The 22,055-nt window shown below is 33.0% G+C and overlaps 1 protein-coding gene and 1 long non-coding RNA gene across 3 annotated transcripts in view; one reads left to right on the top strand and one right to left on the bottom strand.

Moving 5' to 3' along the window:
• The window catches only part of ADGRB3 (adhesion G protein-coupled receptor B3), a 682,014-nt gene that overhangs the window by 399,573 nt on the left and 260,386 nt on the right, over window positions 1-22,055 (bottom strand). Inside the window, exons 2-5 of one of the 2 annotated variants that reach the window (XM_012752559.2) lie at window positions 21,190-21,257; window positions 14,758-14,922; window positions 3,338-3,502; window positions 2,711-2,875 (exon numbers count right to left, since the gene is read on the bottom strand). In XM_012752559.2, the coding sequence (XP_012608013.2) occupies window positions 2,711-2,875; window positions 3,338-3,502; window positions 14,758-14,922; window positions 21,190-21,220 (526 nt within the window). In that variant the 5' untranslated portion in view covers window positions 21,221-21,257. Of the gene's footprint in view, window positions 1-2,710; window positions 2,876-3,337; window positions 3,503-14,757; window positions 14,923-21,095; window positions 21,258-22,055 lie in introns of both variants that reach the window. The other variant, XM_012752558.3, reaches the window with a different exon arrangement.
• Window positions 1-22,055, top strand: part of LOC142870964 (uncharacterized) — a 152,729-nt gene that overhangs the window by 14,352 nt on the left and 116,322 nt on the right. The gene's annotated exons all lie outside the window — the stretch shown is intronic.

The following is a 22,055-nucleotide window of genomic DNA, read 5'->3' on the forward strand; positions in this document are numbered from 1 at the left end:
CAGAGCCTAAGGGTATACAATGAGATAAGATAAATTAAATCATTATTTGGTGTGTTTGACCAATTTAAAAATTGGGCCACTTAATCATCTCCCCTGTACTTTTTCCGTTTCCCAACTAGAAGTATTTTTTTAAATAATTTTTTCAATCCTACAAATTTTTTTATGATTAGAAAAGAAATATCATATTTGTGCTCGATAATGCCATTTTTAATACTTTAAAATATCTATTTACCAATAAAGAAATATCCTAATCTTGATAGGAAAATATTCTTTTTCCATTTTTAGTGGACATCATAACAGCTTCTGATTAAATCCAGATGATTAATCATTATTGTCATTAACTATTCAGACAAAGATGTGTGTATATTATATTTCTTCTTTCTGACAACAGAGAGTCTCTTGGCAAACTTGATTAATTTGTTTTGCATACAAATTAAGTGAAGCATAAAAATAAATAGAAGTTGTTTCCAGCAATCTGCAGAAAAATTAAGAATGAACAGCACTAAAAATAATACTAAAAAAAACTTATGTTTTTTAAAAATACATTTGTTGAGGTTTTGTTATTGACAAAAAGAGAAAGATGCCTTAGTAAAAGTTATGGTAATTTGAAAGTCTTCTCAATTTATATTGTAAATGTGTAAATAACATCATGCCTGAATATAGGAACACTATACTCATGTGTAATCATAAAAGTAATATTTATCGAACACAGAGAGAAAACTAAGTGGATTTGAAAGCATGTTCACTATGAAAAACAGTTGTTTGTAAATCCAGCTCTCTTGATAAAATAATTTGGGGATGATATGATGTGGCATATATTTTGTTGTCCTTGTATAAGCACTAATTTATAAATCATGTAGCTGATTCAAGAATTCCCTTTAATTATGAAAGTGATTTTTGTATACTTATTTGTGGTTCCCTTCAAATCATATTATTGAAAAAAGTAAAAAAATAAAATAAAAAAAGTAAAAAGTTAATAATACCAAAAAATGTATAGTGTTATATAATTTTTTCTTTCAGTTTTATGTGATAATTTTTCAACATGCCTTAAATCATGAAAGCCAGCAAATGAACCTAGCAAACAATGTATACTATCTTTCTTGTAAATAGATTTGTAAAATGTTTTCCAAACAGCAGGTGGCAATCTTTGTAAATTTGATTGCAGTGGTATTACCTTACCTTTACATCTGCAGAAAAAAGACAGTTTTAAAGGACTGGTTAAGAACCTTGCTATGCTCAGACTGGTTTAAGTTACTTCAAATAGTAAAAGGGTCTTATTTAATCATGCTTACTATTCTATGAAATTTCTTTCTAGGCAAAATAAATGTTTTTGTTTCATACTTCTGAATTCTAATGTACTGCAGGAGGAATTTCACAGTGCTAATCTGTACAGATACCCTTCTCTTCACAATTCTGCATGCTGGTTACTTTTTACCATATTAAATTTAGATAGCCTTAAAAATTAATAAAATTAATTTTAGATCATTTTTAAGCTCTAAAAAACACCCTGACCTATTGTTACTCTTAAAATCCAGTTCTGTTGGGATCCTTAGCGAACTGTGAGAAATTGTTAGAATTCTAACTATGGAGAAATACAAAGCTTTGATTTCTGGATGTCTCTTAGAGTACTTTGGGTTTTCTAGATTGAAGTGGTCACGTTAGACAGATACAGAAATTCATAGCTTTCTGAGCTGAAAAGGAACCTCAAAGATCTTGGAACCAGCTGCACCTACTGTATCCCCAGGAAATAGACAGCAGAGAGATCAACTAGTTTGCCCACAAAGAGCTGCAGTTACTAGTAGCAAGAGGATTCTAACTGAGTCTTCAAATTCTCTAAGTTCAACACTTTCCTCTATATCACACTGTAAAGTTTTGAAATTCTATCCTATCACCTCTTTAGTATACTTATTTTATATTATCATTCTAAATCCTGATTTTCACTTATTTATTAAGTACTCAGTGTGTCAATAATATTTTATGGAATGTACACATGATTAGGATGGAGTCTTTGTTCTACATGATCTCTTAAAATATGTTCTCCATAATTTGGGCAATTTCTGACTTTTAATTATTTCCTATGCTCATATACAATTTTTTTTTATGTAGCAGCACTTCCATTCTTTCATTAGTAAATAAGACTTTATGACTTCATTTAAAAATGTGTTCCTCGTAGGAATTTATATTTTTAATTGGAAAATGGGGCAAGGGCAAGTAAATGAAAATACTCAAGGTCAACCATCAAGGTGAGAATAATTAGCAATAGAACTTAAAAATGCCTGATTGTTAACACCATGTCTTTATCTTCTCACTTAGCTATCTAACACATCTTTATATTTCTAATATATATTATATATCATCTAAGACAACTTGTTTTGTGTTCTCAATAAACAAATATTTCATAAAATATTGAAAAAACTATACCCTTCATTAATTTAAACTATATCCAGTCTTGTACTCTTCGATAAGGCTACCTCAGTATTATCATATTTTTCAATCTCATTTTTCAACAAAAAACTTAAAAACCAATATGACTATTCTATGACACATAAACAGAGAATGTCCCATATGTTATAAAAACAAGTAAATTTCCATCTATTCTTGGCAATCTTTCATTGAGGAAGTATTGCCTTTAATTAATGATAATATTTTGAATTTTTTTGGGGGGGGCTTACAAAATATTTGCATTGGGATAATTTCAGTTCATTCTCACCAGGGCATCGCTGCTCACTACATCTTCTCACTTCTTCGCCTGTTCCTTCACATTGCTGCCCAGTTATCGCAGCACCCTGACAGGTCCTCATTCGCCTTTCCCAGCCACCATCACAGGACTTGGAACAACCACTCCAATGACCCCACTGATTCCACTGACCATTGGCTGAAAGAAATGTGGCATAGTCAGTAGCAGTAGTCTCCTGCATACTGCTTTAGGAATTTCAAAATCTGAGGGCATTACTGTCTTTTCAATTTTTATTAATCTTCCACCATGAATAAACTTTATTCAAATATTTAACTTACTGGTCAAATATAGAGCACTGTGATTAACACAAGTTTATTTAAGCATGTCAGAGTCTTTAAATGGACATTAAACCTTACTTGTAAAAAATGCCAGTTCAGAGTTTAGTGTTAAACTTCATCAACTCTATTGGTATTTAATCTCAGAATCTCCTAAATTTTATTACTTTATTAGCATGGCATACAGTAGAATAAGCTCTGGTATAATTGGCTTCATCTCTAAGAAGTACATAATTATTATCTTATTATTCCATGACTACCTGGCATGGTTCTGTCACATTTTATAAGTGGCGGGTGCCATTGATGTGCAGGAATCTGGCCTCACCTGTGCACTCGGGGTTATAGCACTCTCTGCTTTCTGCCCAGGGGCCTCTGCATTCGGAACCCCCATGAGCAGCTGCAGTGCACTGTCGGCTTCTCTGCTGGGTCCCATTGGAGCACGTCACTGAGCATTGGCTCCACGAACTCCACTCCTGCCACTGTCCATCGACTGCCAAAACAGAAAGAGACAGTGTAAGGAAACCTTCCAACAGGGAAGGTTGTACATGAAGCACATGGAAAAACTACCCTTGAAAATTAATTCCAATCAATGGACTCAGACGGAGGGCAATGGAAGGTCACATTGGCATGAGAACTTACTCCAAACAATTATCACCTTATTTTCCATTTATATTTCCTTTTATGCATCCAGAATATCTTTTTATTCACTTGTTTCTTCAAAAATATTTATTTATCACTCAAAAATATAAGGTCTTGGGCCACAAGATGGATATATATGGCAGTGAATAAAATCAATACTGACCAATACCTTATAGAGCTCATATTTTAGAAAAGGAACCTCTAGAAATAAAAATGAATAACATGCTAAATAAATCAATTATATAAAAGTGTTGCAAAGGATAATTCCAGGACACAGTCAGATAAAGGTTTGGAAGGTTCAGGCAGTCTTCCTTGACAAACTGAGGTTTCAGGCAAGCCCTGAACAATAAGGAGAAAATACTTAGGATTAAAGTATGTTTCATGCAGAGGGATATACACAAAGCTCCTTGCAGAAGAAACATGGGCATTTCCAGGATCTGGGTGAAGGTCATTGTGAATGCAATCTAGAGAGCTGGGTGGAGAAAGGTAGTAGAGGAGGTTGATAAACAGGAAGAGGCCAGATTTTACAAGACTTTCATCAGCTGTGTTATGTTTAAGAAGACTTTGAAGGATTTAAATGGGGAATTCTATGATCACATCTGGTGCAGGGTGGAGGAAGAATTACAGGAGAGGTTGGGGAGGGTCTGAGCTCAGATGCTGAGGAAGTGCTGTTGCAATGTCCTAGAGAGATCAGAAAGCTACTAAGAAGGAACGGTGAGAGGAACTCCTGACAGATTGGCCATGAGAGCTAAAGAAGAGAGGATCCCAGTGACTCCCAGATATCTGGTTTATGATGATTGGAATGTAATATTGACTATTGAACTTGACTTGTCTTTGGGATATTCAAATTGAGATTTACTTATTTATTCATTCATTCAAATGATTTCTGAGCATCTATTAGTTATCAGACACTGACAGGTGTTAACAAGAGGATAGAAAAATAAAGAATATAAATTCCAACCTCAAAAATCTCATAATTTAGACATTATGCATGCAAATAAATAAATAGAAGTTTAAGGACAATAATATCTTAACATGACAATGAGGTGTTTAGGCTTTCAGAGGATAGATCACATCTACTTGAGGAGTAATTATATTAGATCTAGAATGGTGAGATTTGGGCATTTTAGACAAAGGAGAGAGCACTGACAAAGGCATAATCCCATATGCCACAAAATAGAAATGAGCAAAGGATTCAACCAAAAATATTTTCCAGATTAGAATGCATCAACTAACATATAAATGTTATAAATGTACTAGTATATGGCTGTCTTCTTCTTCCAATATCATTCCATGGTTCTTAGTCAATTTGATCATAGGTAAAAGAATTCACTACCAATCCAAAGTTCCAACTGACCTAAGCTGATATTGCTGTGAAAATTCAAAATTCATCTAAACAAACAAGAAAGCTTGGCAGAATATGAGTAAGTATTTTCAATCTAATTTCAATCCTGGCATGTAGCTATCAAAAAGAAAGTTGCTTAATAGGTATCTAGCTATACTTAATAAACCCTTTGTGAGATTAAAAATCACAAAATGCCAATTTAATCATCCCATTCATGTAATTTTAGCATCTCACTTTATTAAAAGTATCTGATACAATCTTATTGGCAATGTACTTCGTTTGCCAGACAAAAGAGAAAATTCTAGTGAATCAATAAGACATTATAAATTACCTATTTCTCCTCTATTTTGGCTTTAAAGATGAATGCATTTTTCATTTTAGACTTTTGCTTTTCAAAGATAACACTTATTAAGCTTGCATTATGAACTCTTACTATCCCAAGCGTTTTGAGAAGGGCTTATAAAAACAGATTCATGCCCTGCACCTTACAATCTATTTGGCAAAAGAATGTACATTATTGAGAACATTCAGGAAACAACATGTTAACAAAGGTAAATTAGGTGATGCCAACCTAATCTTAGTGCTACGTAACTAGCAAAAAGGAATATGTGATGTCCTCCAGTACTCTGGTTTGAGGCAAATTTTGAGAATGATTTATTATGAATGCAATAGGTGTGTATACTCACCGGCAAAGGGAAGATACATCTTTCTAGCTAAGAAGTGGAGTCGAGAATGAGCAAGTCAAATGCGGAAATCAGAGAGAAGAAAATTTGGCAGAGGGTTTTATTTCTATGAGGAATGAGAAAAGACCTTGCTGAAAAGATATTAGGAAGAATGAGAATATCGGTGAAGTGTTTTGCTCATCAGGCTTTTACTGAAAGAAGACTGCATCACCATTAGTTAAAAAAAAAAAAAAAAGAAAAGAAAAGAAATATTTAAAGACCTTAAATTCACATATTTTAATATTAGCTGTGCAATCCTTACTGACAATATACATATTCTATGTTTTGGCTAAAGTTCAAGAAGGGTTGATATTAGAAATTTGAAGGACAATTTGAGGTTCAACAGCACTACAAACACCAACAAAATATGTATTTTACATGTGAAAAGTTTTGTTTATAAAGTCAGTTACAGGAAAAAGATGAAATTGAAGATTTATCAAGTGGAGATTTTTTGTTCTTTTATATTTACAGTGAGAACTGAAAGATCCTTTTATTGAACATTAACTGCACTGTTATGAAAGAATTACTTGACAAAGTAACTCATTGGATGTAAGAAACAAAAAAGGAAAAGCTCAACATTTCTTTAGTGTGTCAAATGCAAGTCACTGAGAAAATAGAGAACTGAGGAGTTGGAAAGGAGTGGGATATGTGAATTTAACTTAAAGGACTAGATGACAGACATGATGTATATAGAAAAGAATTTCTTTTAGTTGCAAATATGAGATATTATTTTATTTTAGTTTTTTTTTCTTTCCAGTATGATATTCTGGAAATTTTTTTTAATCATCAATTATTATGTTTTTATAGGGACCTAAGCCCAAAATATCTCAGGAAATTGTAGTGTCATTTTATTGAATGAGAACAAATGGAGGACAGGAAGACTTTGGAGAGGAAGCAATTAAGAGTTCTGTTTTGAACATTTAAACATTTTCAAATAGCATGTCTACATTATCTTTTAGGGATAAATGTTGAGAAACTTAAAAATAAAAGCCATTAGTGTCACAACAATGGAAAAACAAACACTACATGTACTCACTATTAAATTGGGACTAACCAACCAGCACTCATGGGCACAGATAGAAGTAAAACTCAACGGAAATCATGCAGGTGGGAGCGGGGAGAAGGGGAAGAGTGAAATAATATCCAACAAGTACAATGTACACTATCTGGGTGATGGGCACACTTATAACTTTGACTCAAACAGTACAAAAGCAATCCGTATAACCAAAACATCTGTACCCCTGTAATATTCTGAAAAACAAAATAGCAAAAAAAAAAAAAAAATCAAACACATGCAATTACCAGACTGCTGGGCTTCTTTAAGTATTTTTTTAAAATTATTTTGAGGGCTATAGTTTATAATATTAAAAATAATAAGCTATTTTCATTATAAAAATAAAAATAAAAGATATTTTTCATATGATATATTTCTTTTTTTATGACCACTCATCTAGGTTCTCCAAGAGGTGAAGGGAAAACTTCTTTCTTTTTATCTGATGTTTAACTGGGAGCCACTGTGGTGAGGAAACTGATGCAGGCCTGGCTTTCCACCTGGGTCAGTATGAGACAACAGACACAAACAATGCCTCTCCTCACCGGGTGCCTGTGCTATGTGTACACTGACTTCCAACATTTCTAAGAAGGACTTCTCAGGGTCACAGGAAACCTATGAATTTGAAAATACCTTAAAGCTTTCTTTCTAAAACTGTGTTCCTATTGAAATATGACTCACATCTCGGCATTCCTTCAGAAAAGAGTTCCCTGATAAGTTGCTAGAGTCTCATAACACACTCAGAAGTAAAGATTTACGGAGATTTTGGTCTGTGACTGGCACTGCTCCAGGAGGACGTGGGGGAACTGTGGCGAGAAAGACTGACTGAGCTCTGCTCTCATGTCCATACAGTCTGGGGGGCTGTGGTGGAAACAGATGATAAACAAGTAAACAGATGAATAAACAAGAGCCTTGCAGTTAGAGATGTTATGAAGACAGCGTGAAAAAGACGGAATGCTCTGCCAGGCCTCTCCGAGAAGGTGGTATTGGAGCTGAGCCTGAATCACCAGAAGGAGCCAGCAATGTGAGCATGTGTGGAAAGCTCCACACAAGTGCAAAGTCTTGAGATCAGGAAAGCTCTGTGTGTTCAGGAACAGAGAGAAGGCTGGGGCTTGCAGGATCATGGAAAGGGGGAAGAGGCAGGAGATGGGTTCAGACAGCACACACAAGCCAGATTTTATGGGGCCCTGTAGGCCACGTGACCAGGGTAGATGTGAAGCTATGGAAGAATTTTAAATTAGAGAAATTATAAGATGCAATTCACATTTTAAAACTTAATTGTGCTGTTGTGTGAAGAATGGATGGGATGAGGCAAGAATGGGTACTGTGAGATATTAGGGGAATATATCATAGTCTAGAAAGAGCTGATGGTGGAGTGGATTATGTTGGCATCAGCAGGCATAGAAAGAAATGGATGAATTTGTGATATTTTCTGCATATAGAGTTGACAACTTCATGGTAGGGTACAGAAAAGCAGAGAATCAAGGTTGACTTTTAGGTTTTTGGCTTAATCAAATAGGTAAAAAAAAAAAAATGGCTACTTTTATCGAACTATGTTAGACTAGTGTCCAAACAGATTTGTGTGTACACAGCCCTAAAAATCAAAATTTCTATTTTTTATGATGTTGAATTTGCAATGCTATTTTAGACGTGATGCAGGGGGTACTGCATTAAATGAACTTTGTTTAAAACTTTGCCTCCCAAATTTATTTGAAATAGAATCTCCTCCCCTCTTTTTTGTTTTAATTATTCATGGAATACCATGTGATAAACCCTGCACTAGAATATATAGTTTCTTCTATAATATGTAGCCACATCAAGATTAATATATTCTTAGACCTTTTTAATTTCTCTTCATTTCCATCATAAGCACTTGCAGTTGGATTTTTTCTTAATGTTAGTTTTTAATTTAAAAACTCCAAGTGGCTATTACTTTATGAGCCATTCTACAAAGGTGACTAAGAAGCCAGAACAATAAGGCTGTGTTTTGAAGCTGGGAGCATGCTGAGAGATCAACCTGTCTAACTGTCATGTAATGTGCTTCCTTACACACAAATGTCACATTGGGTACAATTAATGTTTCATGTTGGCAATGTCACAAATTACCAGATTGTCTGGAATCAGAAGAGTTAAAACTGCAAAGATTAAATTGTTAGATTCCTGGGGGTTACTTTTTTATATGAACTTACTCCTGCCCTATATTTAATATTTGGAATTGCAATTGTGCTCACCTAGAAGAAAAAAACTGTCTTCTCAGGGGCCAAATTAAATTCTGTAATACATTTTAATAAAAGTATTGTTTTTCAGTTGATTTTCACATCTTGACCAATAACTGTTAACAATTTAGAATAGGTTAGATAACAATAACCACAAATTAGATTATGTACCCATCCATAAGGTTGTGAATATTTTAATAATAAAACTGTCATTTCAGCAACTGTTCTGGGATGAATATTGCTGATTGATTAAGTCATATGCAGGGAGGAGTTGAAGGGAGAAAAATTCTGAGCCCTGGCTTTAAAGTTCTTTCATTTAGTGGTGGCAAAGTTGGAGAGTTGGAATTTGCCTTGAGTTGGGAGTTACCCAGGGATCTGGAAAGACTCTTTCAGAATAGAGGACTGAAATGTACAAGAGTCCAACCTCTCACTTTGGGTATATGTTGAAGAGCAAAAATCTATGTTTCCTACTTGCCATTTTAAAATAAACTGCAAAGGAAGAAATGCAATTTAATTATTATATATGCAATATAATATATCAAAATGCAATATAATATTTAAAAATTAGAATTCAAAATATAAGCAAATGGTCATGGTATGGAAAAGAAGAAAAAACTCACTAATAAGTTAAAGTTTAAATGAGAAAAAATATTAAATAGTAAAAAATAAAGCAAGCCAAGATTAATAAAGGCACAATTAATTTTAAAAATCTTTTAACTTAAGAACTGAATGATCTCTGAAATTATGTTCAAAATCTAAAATGACAAAAAACCAAATACAATTGCCATACAGCAGACTAGAAGGTTAAGAAGATCAAATTGAAATTAATTTTAGGATAGGTTAATGAGGTAGCATTTGAGTGTCAAATTATAGCATCCTCATGCAGAGATGATCAGGGACCTTGGACCCAAGTTCCAGCAAATGTTTAGCCTCTTCCCCACTCACTGTCTTCACCAGAGGGAGGGCCCTCTGGCTCAGCTCTCTTAGATGCTGAGGATCAAAATTTCAGGTTCACAGGAGACTAAACCTCTTGCTCGATAATAGAGATAATTGGGTCCAGCTGTGTTTCTAAGGTTCTATTCCTGGGTGATTGTTTCTCTGTTTTTAGAGTCTGTAAGAGTATGCAAATGCACCTGGAAACTACAGCTTGCAGCAGCATCCCTGTAGGGGGCTCTGGGCTCACAGGAATGCATTTGTCAAATGTAGGGTGACCTCAGTGTAATACTGCTCAGTCCCAAGGACTGACACAAACTTGTATGTAAGTACTTGTCCCTGGTACAAACCCCAAAGAAGAATATTTTTGAGTCTATGATTAAGGATGTAAATCTGAAAAATGACCATAATATCCTTAGTTTATTTGATCTACTTCTTCCAAAAATCCCTTAATTTTAAACTAAAACCTTCATATAAATCATGATAAATATCCTTCCTTTTATATCAAGTTTTACACTTTTCAAGATACTTCCATCTAATATTAGTCATGTACCAATCCTGTGCTATGGAAGTATAATGAATACTGGCTCCAATTTATAAATGGGAAAATTGAGGAAAAGAGAAGATGAATAAGTTGCCTAAGTAATATATTCTTAATTAAGGATTGGGACTGAACATGAATACATATCCTCTGAATTCTAGACTACTATTTCCCACTGAATCATTTAAATTCATTTTTACATACCCCAGTATATAAATGATAACTTATTTGCCAATAGAGCTTTCATTTATTTTAGTCTTTAAACTGTCGCTCAATTATTATTTATCTCTGTCCTCTATATTATTTGTATTCTACTGCATGAATACATATCAGATTGAGAATGGCAAAACTGAAAAAAGTTGAGAAACAAACTTAAATCATTGGCTCCTCCAGTCTTCAACTACTGACTGAGGGAAAAAAAAATTATCACCACAAAGTAAAAGACAATAAAGAAACTTAGTATAAAACTTGAGGCTTTGAACTAAGAATGTAAGCTCTTCTTTTCCCTGAAGTGTTTAATTTTAGAAAAGGACATATAATTTTATTTCGGGGATATATATCTAGAAATTTTTAATAGGAGCCCTACTAGAAAATGTGAACATTTTATTATGTTTGACACTTTTCTTCAGTTAGATATTACTAAAAATTAAAACCATTGAGGACTGAGGTTTCTAAAGTGATCATATCACTCTAGCGGAGAAGCCGCCACAAAGGAACACTCAGAACTGGTCTGACTCACACAGCTAGACCTCAGTGTTAGCAGCTTGCCCGATGCTCACAGTGAGGCTGTGTTATCTCTTGTTGGACCTAAACCATCTCAGTGAACATTAAACACAGACAAAGTCACTTTGGAGACAAAGACAAGGTCACTTCAGAGACAAAAAAACAAACTCGCAGTGCAACTCACAAGGTACCAAACATTCTCCTTTCTCAGCTAATACGAGTGACTGATTTCTTTACCAATTATAGCTAATCTTCCTTTCACCTAGATAACTTAAGATATTCAGACATAGAATTTTTACCCCTTCCTAGCAGCATCCAATCCAGTACAAAGCCTCTCTTCTTTAAACCCTCCCCCAAATCAACCAACACAAGCCCAAATCCCTTATTAAGTTTTTTTTTCTAATACCCTCTTACTGAGATGCCCCCAGTTCCCTGTGTTGGTTTTCCCTCACTGCAAAAAGTAACAAACTCAGCTTTGTCAACTACAGGTGTGATCCTGGTAGGTTTTGGCTGGAAGGCGTTAACTTAATAATACTAAGACTTCCACAGCCTTTGCTCTTTACCAGGTTCTCTACATCACAGCATCTCACCTAGTCCTCTTAACAGTACATCTAAGTAGGTATTACTATTGTCTCCATTTATAGATGAAGGAACCAAGGATTAGAGGTGTGACACAGTTATGCTGAAAGGTAAAAGTCTAAATTTAAATATATATGTTCTCTTGCAAAAGTCCAAGATGTAGGCCCTCCACTACATTACATCAATGTCTTTATTACTAAATAGACACAGAAAATGTCCTTTAAACTTGGTATGAATTTTAGAAATTTGTATATGTGCATGTCAAAAAAATCTATTCAATAGTAACTTACTGGATACTACCAGGTACAAAGTTGCATGCAGAGATAAGTAGAAAATCAAAGAGAAGTTCCTTGTCCTCAAATATTTCAATTATTAATACCATTATGAACTCAATGCTCAATTAGTGACTACAGTGAAAATCCAGAGAAAACAGAAAACATGTCTTGGACCACGAGAAGCTTTAAATTTGGTGAGATAAGAACAACAGGCTACAAAGACCACTGAACACACACACACATACACATGCACACACCTTTCCATAATGTTTTACTTATTAGTGTAGATGACAAAAGGAGGAAAATGAGATCACATGATGTTTATGAGCCTGTGAAGGAATAATAGTACTTTTGTTGCTCTTTGTCTCCTGCCCATCTCCCTTCATCATCAGCCCTTATTCTCAGACACGGTGTACAAATTAGTAAGTAATAAGTAAAACTAGGAAATACTGTATCTGCCTTTTCCAATTTTCTTCTCTCCTTATATGGATCCCTCAAAAGAAGTGGAAAAAAGTTGGACATTGACTAAGCAAAGTATCTGATAAGATAATATCTATTTATAGGTATATATCAAACTCTGCATAAATAAAAAATACTTCATTATTTGATGTGAACAATACATTTCAACCCTAAATAGTGTCTATTTCATTATAGTGGTTCACAACCCACATCATCATAGTGTAACCAAGGAGAACTGCTGTAGGTGTTGACCCACATTCTTCACTACTGATGAGCTACCTATCATATCTTTATCCCTTCAAATGATGTCTTAGGAATCTCAGGTAGGATGGGTAGAAGAAATGTCTGCTGAAACCACTGAGTCCTCCAATCACCACCTTTAGTTGAAGTTAGAGTATTTATATGCATTTTTCAGAACTGCTAACTTTTCACATGTTTATGTCTGAGTCTTCTGAATAGATTGTAAATTTTTTGATATCAGGGACTATATATTCTTCTCAGTAGTGTCGTACATCTAGTTGATACGTGATGATGTTTTTATATTGAATAAACATGGCTGACTTTAGCTATAAAATGATGAGTTCTAAGGAGAATTCCAAATGTTTGCACCAAATAAATCTCACATATTTGAGAACTACAAAGCCCAAATTTTGGGAAGTGTACAAGAACTGTTAAAAATCATAGTTATTAGAGTTCACTTTCAAATAGTACATAAATTGGTATAAAATGTGGGAAGAATTTTAGATCTTTTATGATGCAACTAAATTCAAGAATGAAAATAATAGGAGTCATAAATGATACATGTTAAGATTAAGAACTCAAGGATGGTCCCACAGTGCTCACTTATGAGGGAATATGAGCTAGGCCGGATTTACAAATAATGTAAACATAATGTGCAAAGAAAAAAGATCTACACGAAAGAAAGCCATCTGATTTTATTGGTCTAAAAGAGATTCTAACGATAGTATAATAACATTAAAAACCAACTAGCTTGGAACTGCATATATTTGCTAATTGAGTGATAAAGTCCCCCAACTATATCAACTTAGGAAAATGAGTTTTCATTTCTGGATTCTAACAATATCGCCTCCCTAGCTACTGACATCCAAGTATTTTACTCCTAGAAAAGTTTGTAGAAAGTATAGACTATGAGAAACTTGGTTCACAACATTTTAACTGATCAGTGCCATTTTATCTTTGTATTTATGGGGCCCAACTTAGATAAAAGGAGTAGTAAAATGAATGTATTAAAAGAGATACCAGATAGTTAGCTATTATTTTTTATTTCCCCATATTATCTACTTCTTAGCACTCCGCAGACAAATAAGAGTGAACTATATTTGATTCTCTGTGTCACCACTCACCACTTAAAAACATAAATTAAAAATTTGTATACACTTTTCCAAATATTTGGAGAAAAGACATGGCATACATATGCATGTGTGTGTCTACCTGCCTGTGTGTTTATAGAAAGAGAGAAATAAGACAGAATATTACTGATCTCATTAACAGATTTTCTTATTTATTTTGGAAGTATTTGTTTTATATTTGAATATTTAAATAAACTAAATAACAGTATTATGAAGACTTTTCTCTGGTATAATGGGTGAAATTAATTATTAAGGATAGATAGAATTGAAACATTTTAAGTGAAGGAAAAAATTAAGGTAACATAAACTTCAAGAACAAACTATATAGTCTTCATAATAGTATGAAGTATTATATATTATATATTGTTTATTACATATTGTTTATGATCTAACCATTTTATGCATCTAGCAATAGATCTAGAAAGTCTGATTGCCTAGTAAATATCTGTCATTTTTATACATGGTCCATGGTACATTACTACCCCTTAATTGAATGAGTGTGAGAGAATAACATTGGGAGGACTGCCTCTAAATCAAGTCTCTCTACTTTCTGTATGAAGGCAATAATCAATCTTCAGTCTTTAGGACTCCTTGTAAGTTTCCCAGCAGGGAAAACCAAGTGCAGATAAAATCTTAGTGGAAAACATTAATATACACATTTATAGAAATCCAATAAAGGTGAGCATTGATTGATATTCACCCAACAAAATATTAAAACATATGACAGAATCAAGGAAAGTATCCAGCTTTAGACAAAAAACAATAACCAAAGGATATATTTTCCAATGTGACTGAATGAAATTGTACTCAATATTTCCCATGCACACTAGGGACCATACATAAATATGTATGTACATAAATGCAAAGTTCACCAAATGCGGAATACGCTCACCTGGGCAGAGAGCAATATTACAAGGCTTATGATGTGTTTCAGGTCCTTCACACGGCCTTCCTCCATACTGAGGAGGTGTGCACGACCTTGTTCTTGTTCTTTGGCCTCGACCACATGTAAATGAACATAAACTCCATGGTGACCATTCCTCCCAAACTCCATGTACTGTAATAAAGCAAAGAAGCTTCAACAACAAAAGCAAAGAGGTAAAAGGTCAAAGACTTTTCTTTATAATTAAGAAACAAACTCATCAAATAGACAAGTATGAAGATATTCCAAAAGCTCAGTTGAGATAATATTCTTATTTACTATAAAATGTAAAAGTTAAAAAATTAATTGAAATGATGGAAAACTTTATGTGCTTTTTTTCTGCATTTGAACAGTTATTCATGTCATAAACTTTAAACTTTTTGTTATGTTTAATGAAAATGCACCTCTCTTCCTCATGGTAAAATAGTCATGCATTAGTTTTAAGTCAAAGTAATACGAACTAGTAGTGTAGGAACTAAATTTCTCATAACAGAGATGATCGTCTGGAGTTAAATTTATATTTAAAAAGCTAAGAGCCAACTTAATTTTTCTAACACTTTTAAAGGTTCAGGATTAAAGACTTTTATGGTATCAGAAACTGAAAAAAAAGTCTGAAAATTGATGCATATTTTAAACAACTTTTTAACCTCACATTTTAGAAAGCAACGTGTCTTTGCCATTTAAAAATTAGGGTTTAGAGTCACCGTATTTTGTATAAGGAAAAAATTTCAAATACTGTATCCACTCGCATAAGATCCTCCTCTTTTCCTCATTTCAAAATGAGTGGGAAATATGAAAATCTCTTTCTTATGGCCATAAAACCAGAAGATGCTTTTCCTCCTCTAACAACTTGATAAAAAAGGAAATCCTCCTAATTTATATAAATTTCTAACAGAAACAAAGATACAATTAAGATTATGGCTAACATAACTATAAATATGTCAATTCTTCAAATACACCACTACAATGAATTCAAACATGATCAGAAATAATAACATAAATTGTGATTCTTCGTACCCTATGTGATAATTAGTGATATATTTTACAAATATCATGCTCTTACTATGCTCTTAGAAGTTGAAGGTTCAGATGTTTGATATGACATCCACTGAGATGAGTAGGGGTATAAGAAATTTATAGTAGAACATAACAAAAAAGATGTTCATTTTCTCTTCAAGATTGGTAGGAGGTGAGCAGAAGTCGATATAAGGTAGCAGAGGAATTATACGAGAAAATACAGTACATCTAGAATCTTCTTGATGTATATGCTGATCAGGTTGTTAATTTAAAAACATATATATGATACCTTAATTGTGAGGTAATCCATTCTCTTTCATTTGTGTTATAGAGTTACCTCAACTGATTGTGAAACTATGTCCGAATAGTGAAAAATTTAGTCAAATTTGAGTAATATTCAATGAAAAGCTCTTTAAAATTCTGTGAAACTTGTTGGGAAATATATTTTTAAAATAATATATAGAAAAATAACAAGAAAGTGAAAGAAAGTAAGATGTTTTCATTTTCCCTGTGAGAAGTTTGGGAAAATCAAAACTAATTTGTATCCAGTGAGATGAGAATAAAAGTCTATATTTAGCAATAAGAAAACTATATACATAATAACATTTATGCACATAACTATATGTATATATGACCAATTATAGTGGGATTTTTAAAAGAAATTTACATGAGTATATTTTGTTATATAAATGCACATTTTTATAATTTTTGCATTTATTTCCGATTACCAAGATTACTCCATTTAAAAATAACCTTTTCTCTCAATACTTTCTATATAAAGTGTTAGTGATGCTATATGATATTCATATTGCTGTTTCTATTCATTTTCTCTTCTATCAAATTATACCACTCTATATGCTTTGCACAATTACAGAATATAAAGAAGCTGTGAAATTGGCAGATTTTTCTCCATGAATCACAAAATATGTTGATTAACCTTGACAGCTAAGTTAAATTATGAAACTGGAATCATCAGAAAATTAATGTTACTTAATTCTTTTTAACAGTTTTCATGGTTAGATGGTAAAATTTCATGACTTATCCAGATCATTTTAAAAAAGCTAAAATACTTTTTTTTTTCATTTGAAAAGAATACAAATCATTACCAATGTTATTTTAGATACTATTGAATTAGTAGAAAATTATAGCACATACCTTATAATGTTTATAGATGCTATTCATAAGATTAATGTTAAAAATAAGACATTTTTATTTTAATGGTAAATTGTTATTTTTTATTTTGCAGTAAAATATGAAAATCTATAAGTGATCTAGTCCATTTAAAAGTGATCCCAATAAAACCAGTACATCTAAATCAAATTCATTCATTTTAATAGTTTTCTTCCTAGCTATGTTATCATATCTCTTTTTTCATACTGACCAGAAATGAAATGAATGATATACAATACACAAAATATATTATCATAAGATTTTTAAATAAACATATATAAATTCTCTTGTGATTTAGATTGGGATATATATATATAAAATAACTCTTTTAAGTGAAAGGTTTTTTTCTTAAAAATAAATAAATATGACAACTGTGACATTCACTAAAAAAAAAAAATACAAAACAATTATCCTACATAAACATCTACAAGATTAGAATACATATAGATTATAACAGTTCTCAACCAGTGACAATTTTGACCCCCGGGAGACATTTGGCAATGTCTGGAAATATTTTTGGTTGTCACAATTTGAGGAAAGATGGGAGCTACTGTTATCTAGTGGGTAAACACCAAGGATGCTGCTAAACATTCAAAAATGGACAGGACAGCCCCCCCCCCCACAAAGATCTATTGGGGTCAAAATTTCAATACTACAGAAGTTGAGAAACCCTGGTAGACTATGAAACTGTAATTTAACCTGGACTGCAAATATATTACTGAATGTAGTATAATTCTCTACTTTTCTCAATTTACTTTCCATTTACTCCTTATGTCCATTATTTTCTACTCTGCGTACTAACAGCTTTTGAAGAAAGTAAAATATCAAAGCAAAATTTTTACTAAGGGCCATATATCCTAGCATCCATATTAGAAGGAACACATTATTATGCAATTTAATTAAGAAAGCCCTTCTTTTGAAATTTAAATAATGAGTGATAACTAATTTATAACACTACTGATTTGACTTTTATAATGCAAATAAATATAAGCTCTGATTCTATCATTCCACATATTTTGTTGAAAGTGACTTTAACATTTAATTTATCATTTTTTGTGTCATTTTCATTAATTAAATGCCAAATATATTTGAATGCTTATAGTGTGACAAATCAGTTACTGATTTCTGAGCTAATTTTATTCTTCAGAATGTATTGTTTTAGAAAGACATTTACACTGTTTAAATACTATTTAAAACTTTTAAACTCACTTTTTGTTCCTGTTTTCAAAATATATTATTAATAGATTTTTTAAAAAGTACATATTACCAGCATGGCAAATAACTAAATAAAATATTGAACACAAAACATTTCATAAAAATATAATAACCATATAAAAGAAATCTCAACTTCCTACAGTAGGATACTTATTTTATATTTTTAAAATAATAAAGTTTCCAAATTATTCTTCATGATTGGAAAATTTAAAAAAAGCACAAAATTCTTTTTATTATCTTTAATTCAACACTGAAATATAAAATATAACAATGATTAAAACACACACTTTTCTTATTGATACCCCTATTTAACCAATTTAGAAAGACAAAAACTGTATATGAAAGTAAAAAGGAATTAGTAATTGGTATGCACTTATGTAAGTATAAGGGTAATACATTTAAGAAAAATCAAGGAAAACTTTACAATCATAGAATATTATTCTAGACATCAGAGTGAAAGAGAAAGCTTGGCAGTTCTGTGTGGGAGAAGCACTCTGGTATCACTACAAATGCTCTCCATGCCCAGGGCGGGGTTTAATCAGTGATCTCTGGCAAAAGGATGAAGACTTGTATATGCCAACCTTATGAATGTACATATATATAGTGACTGAGAAGTAAGCTCTGAATGGAAAATTGTGGAGAACTTTAGGATCCACTCAGACTCACATTTGGAGATCTAGTTGCCATTAGCAATATCACAGGAAGAGGACAGACTCTATCCTTGTATGTTGAAAGGATCTTGACTATTCAAATAGGTGCTGATAAGATAAATGTATATATATCAAGAGCAGCTTACTTTCTATTCACACTTTTCTCACTGCCAAGGACAGGGAACTTGATGCCACAACCCCTTTTGTAAAAACTGTAAGTAGGAACCAGTTTTAAGCATCCTTCCCTGAAAACCCACTCCACTCACACCTAAATGAAAACCTAAAAGCTTTTGCCCTTGTGGTCTGAAGATTTCATTTCTAAAACATGTTGGTCAAATGGCAGATAATTACAGTTAGGAGATATCAATTGTAAGAGATCTATGGTACAGTATGGTGACCGTATAAAAACAGAGTGGATGTTAAGGCCTCTCACCACAAAATTTGAACTATATGAGGTAATGCATTTGTTAAATCAGCTAGATTTAGCCATTCAACAGTGTATATATACCTCAAAACATCATGTTGTACAAGATAAAAACATACAATTTTATCTGTCAATTAAAAAAATATAAATAATGAAATAAAATCCTAAGCTCTTTACTTCTTGTGTTCCTTCTACTGCCTACTGTGCCTAGACTCTGTTTGCTCTACGACCTTTGTTTTTATCATCTTTTTTCATTGTCTTTCCCCTCCACGACCTCCTTAAGCATTTTTTTTTTCTATGAACCTTTTTATTTTTCACTTCAACTTCTTTCTCATCTTATCTGATTCCCACTTGCCATCATTGACTTTTTCATTTTTTCAGTGGTGGTTATTGCTTTTCTCCTGTTTATTCTGTCTTCCCTTTCTCATAGCCTTCAGCTTTCTGCCCTGCTTTGCTTTTAATTCTACCTTCATCTACCACTTTGCTACCTCCCAATTCTGTTATAAAGGGATTTCCAACCTCATTGCATCATTCCTCCTCCACCTTCTGCCCACCGCTTCCTTTTATTTCTAGGACTGTCCTTTTTTATTATGATAAAACCATATAATGTAAAATTTACCATCTAAACCATTTTTAGTGTACAACTCAGTAGTGTTAAGTATATCCATATTGTTGTGAAACAGGTCCTCAAAACTTTTTCATCTTGCAAATTTGAAACTCTGTACCCACTAAAAACAACTCCTCCAGACTGTCTTTTAATGGATCAACCTTGCCTATTTTGCTGGAAAATCGAGATTATTCCTGCCCTTTCACCATGCTACCCACTCTCTACTCTTGCTTTTAGAAACTGCAGAATTAGCCATCTCTCAAAATGGAACTCACCGGAAACTTCCAAGCCCAGTTAGCAGATGGAAGGCTGCTGCAGGGCCTGTCCCCTTCTTTATACCCATACTTATTTGGAGGCCTCAGGAAAGGCTGTGAATGCCAGTTCAGTGTCTACTGCAATAGTCAATAAGTTTGCAGTCATCCATCCACCAAATGGTTAGACAAAATGTAAATCTGGAGATTCACAACATCCTGTGCTTTGGACTTCTTGAAAGAAAGACCAGGTTCCTATTCATACTTATTTTTACATGAAAGTCAGTGGTGTGAGCAGAAAAAATGTCTGTAATATGCATGTGTGCATCAATTGAACAACAACATTTTGAAGTAACTTGGAAAAATCTGACTCTAAATGGGCATGCTACTGTGTTGTGCTCCATTTAACATGAAAGATATATCTCTTTCCCTCTCTCTTTTCTCATGAATGACTTTAAGTTTACAAAGCAGTGGATGAGGGAAGTTACTTGAATGAAATAAAATCACAGAAAGTTATTTGGTCAGGGACGCTATTTTCCCTGATAAGATCAGATAAGTGATAGGAAAACTGTTGACTTTCTGAAAGATGGTGTCAATCACTGTCTTAAACAATGAATACACATCATATTTCTAGTATGGTAGCAAACTACATTTTCCCTCAAACATTTAATTGGACAGTTTCACTATCTAAAATACAGAAAGACATTAAAACCTTAAATACTATTAGAAGCGGATACAAAAATTTGAAGTTGATATTTGCTGTGGGGAGGAGATTAACTTACATAATTGCTTGACTGCTCTGAAAGCAGAAATAATGACATACATAATAAAATATCATAGCTGAATATGAATTATACTTATCCACTCTAATTAAAATGCCTATACCCAGTTCATATGAAAATAACAAATCGTTCCAAATGCGTAGCATGACACAATTCAATAACATCCACAGTTGTAGTTGCTGCTAACACTACCTGGACAGAGGGCAGTGTTATTGCAAACCCTTGATTCTCTTAATGGGCCGCTGCAGTGTGTCCCGTAAGGTGATACACAAGTTCTGGTTCGCACCTGCGACCCTTGACCACAAGTAACTGAGCATGTGCTCCACTGGGACCACTCTTCCACACCAGATTCACCTGTGTGCAAGACAACAAATAAACATGAAATACTGTCTTACATATTCATCTGGTAAACATTATACTAAACTGACATTATGACATGCAAGAAAGATTTAAATGTAAAAATATGATAGTACATCAAAAGGCACATGAAAACATTTCAGAGAAAAAGAAATTTAAAGAAGGAGGCATAAAATGCTGATGCAAAGACCAAGTTTGCTATAACCTTGTTAGCAAAATACTCTTTACAAATTACACTGTGCAAAGGACACCATGAAGGAACTAGTCAGCATTTTTCAGTATGAATAACTGTTGAAGTGATTCTCTTCAAGCCAATCTAAGACTGTACTTTGATGGGAAAGGAAGCAAAATGTATTTCTAAGCTTACTGTATGTCTTTGGTGAGCAGAAATATACTGATGTGTTATTTTCTAGTCCTTTATTGCATAACACCCTTTCTAATGCTAGATGAGATGGAGTCTAGGGGTCTGGGCACATTATTTTTTATTGTGTTGAGCACTGACACTTATTTATAATTTATTCCTAGTAAAAGTCCTACTGTTTCAGTCTCTGACAGCTATATATTTTGTGGTAATTTATTAAACTCCTTCTGCTCACAATTTCATCTATGATTTAGAATAGTGATTTTTATTTGAAATTAAGGAAAATTCTCTATAACTTCTATTAATTTAATAGGGCACTAAAATTTACTCAAAAATAGGGCTCTAAAAAGTCAATGAATACCTGAATTCATTAATTTTCTTGGAGTTAGTATCACATTGAAACTATGTCTAATTCCTATTATTACTTAAAGTAA

The sequence above is a fragment of the Microcebus murinus genome, chromosome 5, assembly GCF_040939455.1.
Source record: "Microcebus murinus isolate Inina chromosome 5, M.murinus_Inina_mat1.0, whole genome shotgun sequence".
Taxonomy (NCBI): Eukaryota; Metazoa; Chordata; class Mammalia; order Primates; family Cheirogaleidae; genus Microcebus; species Microcebus murinus.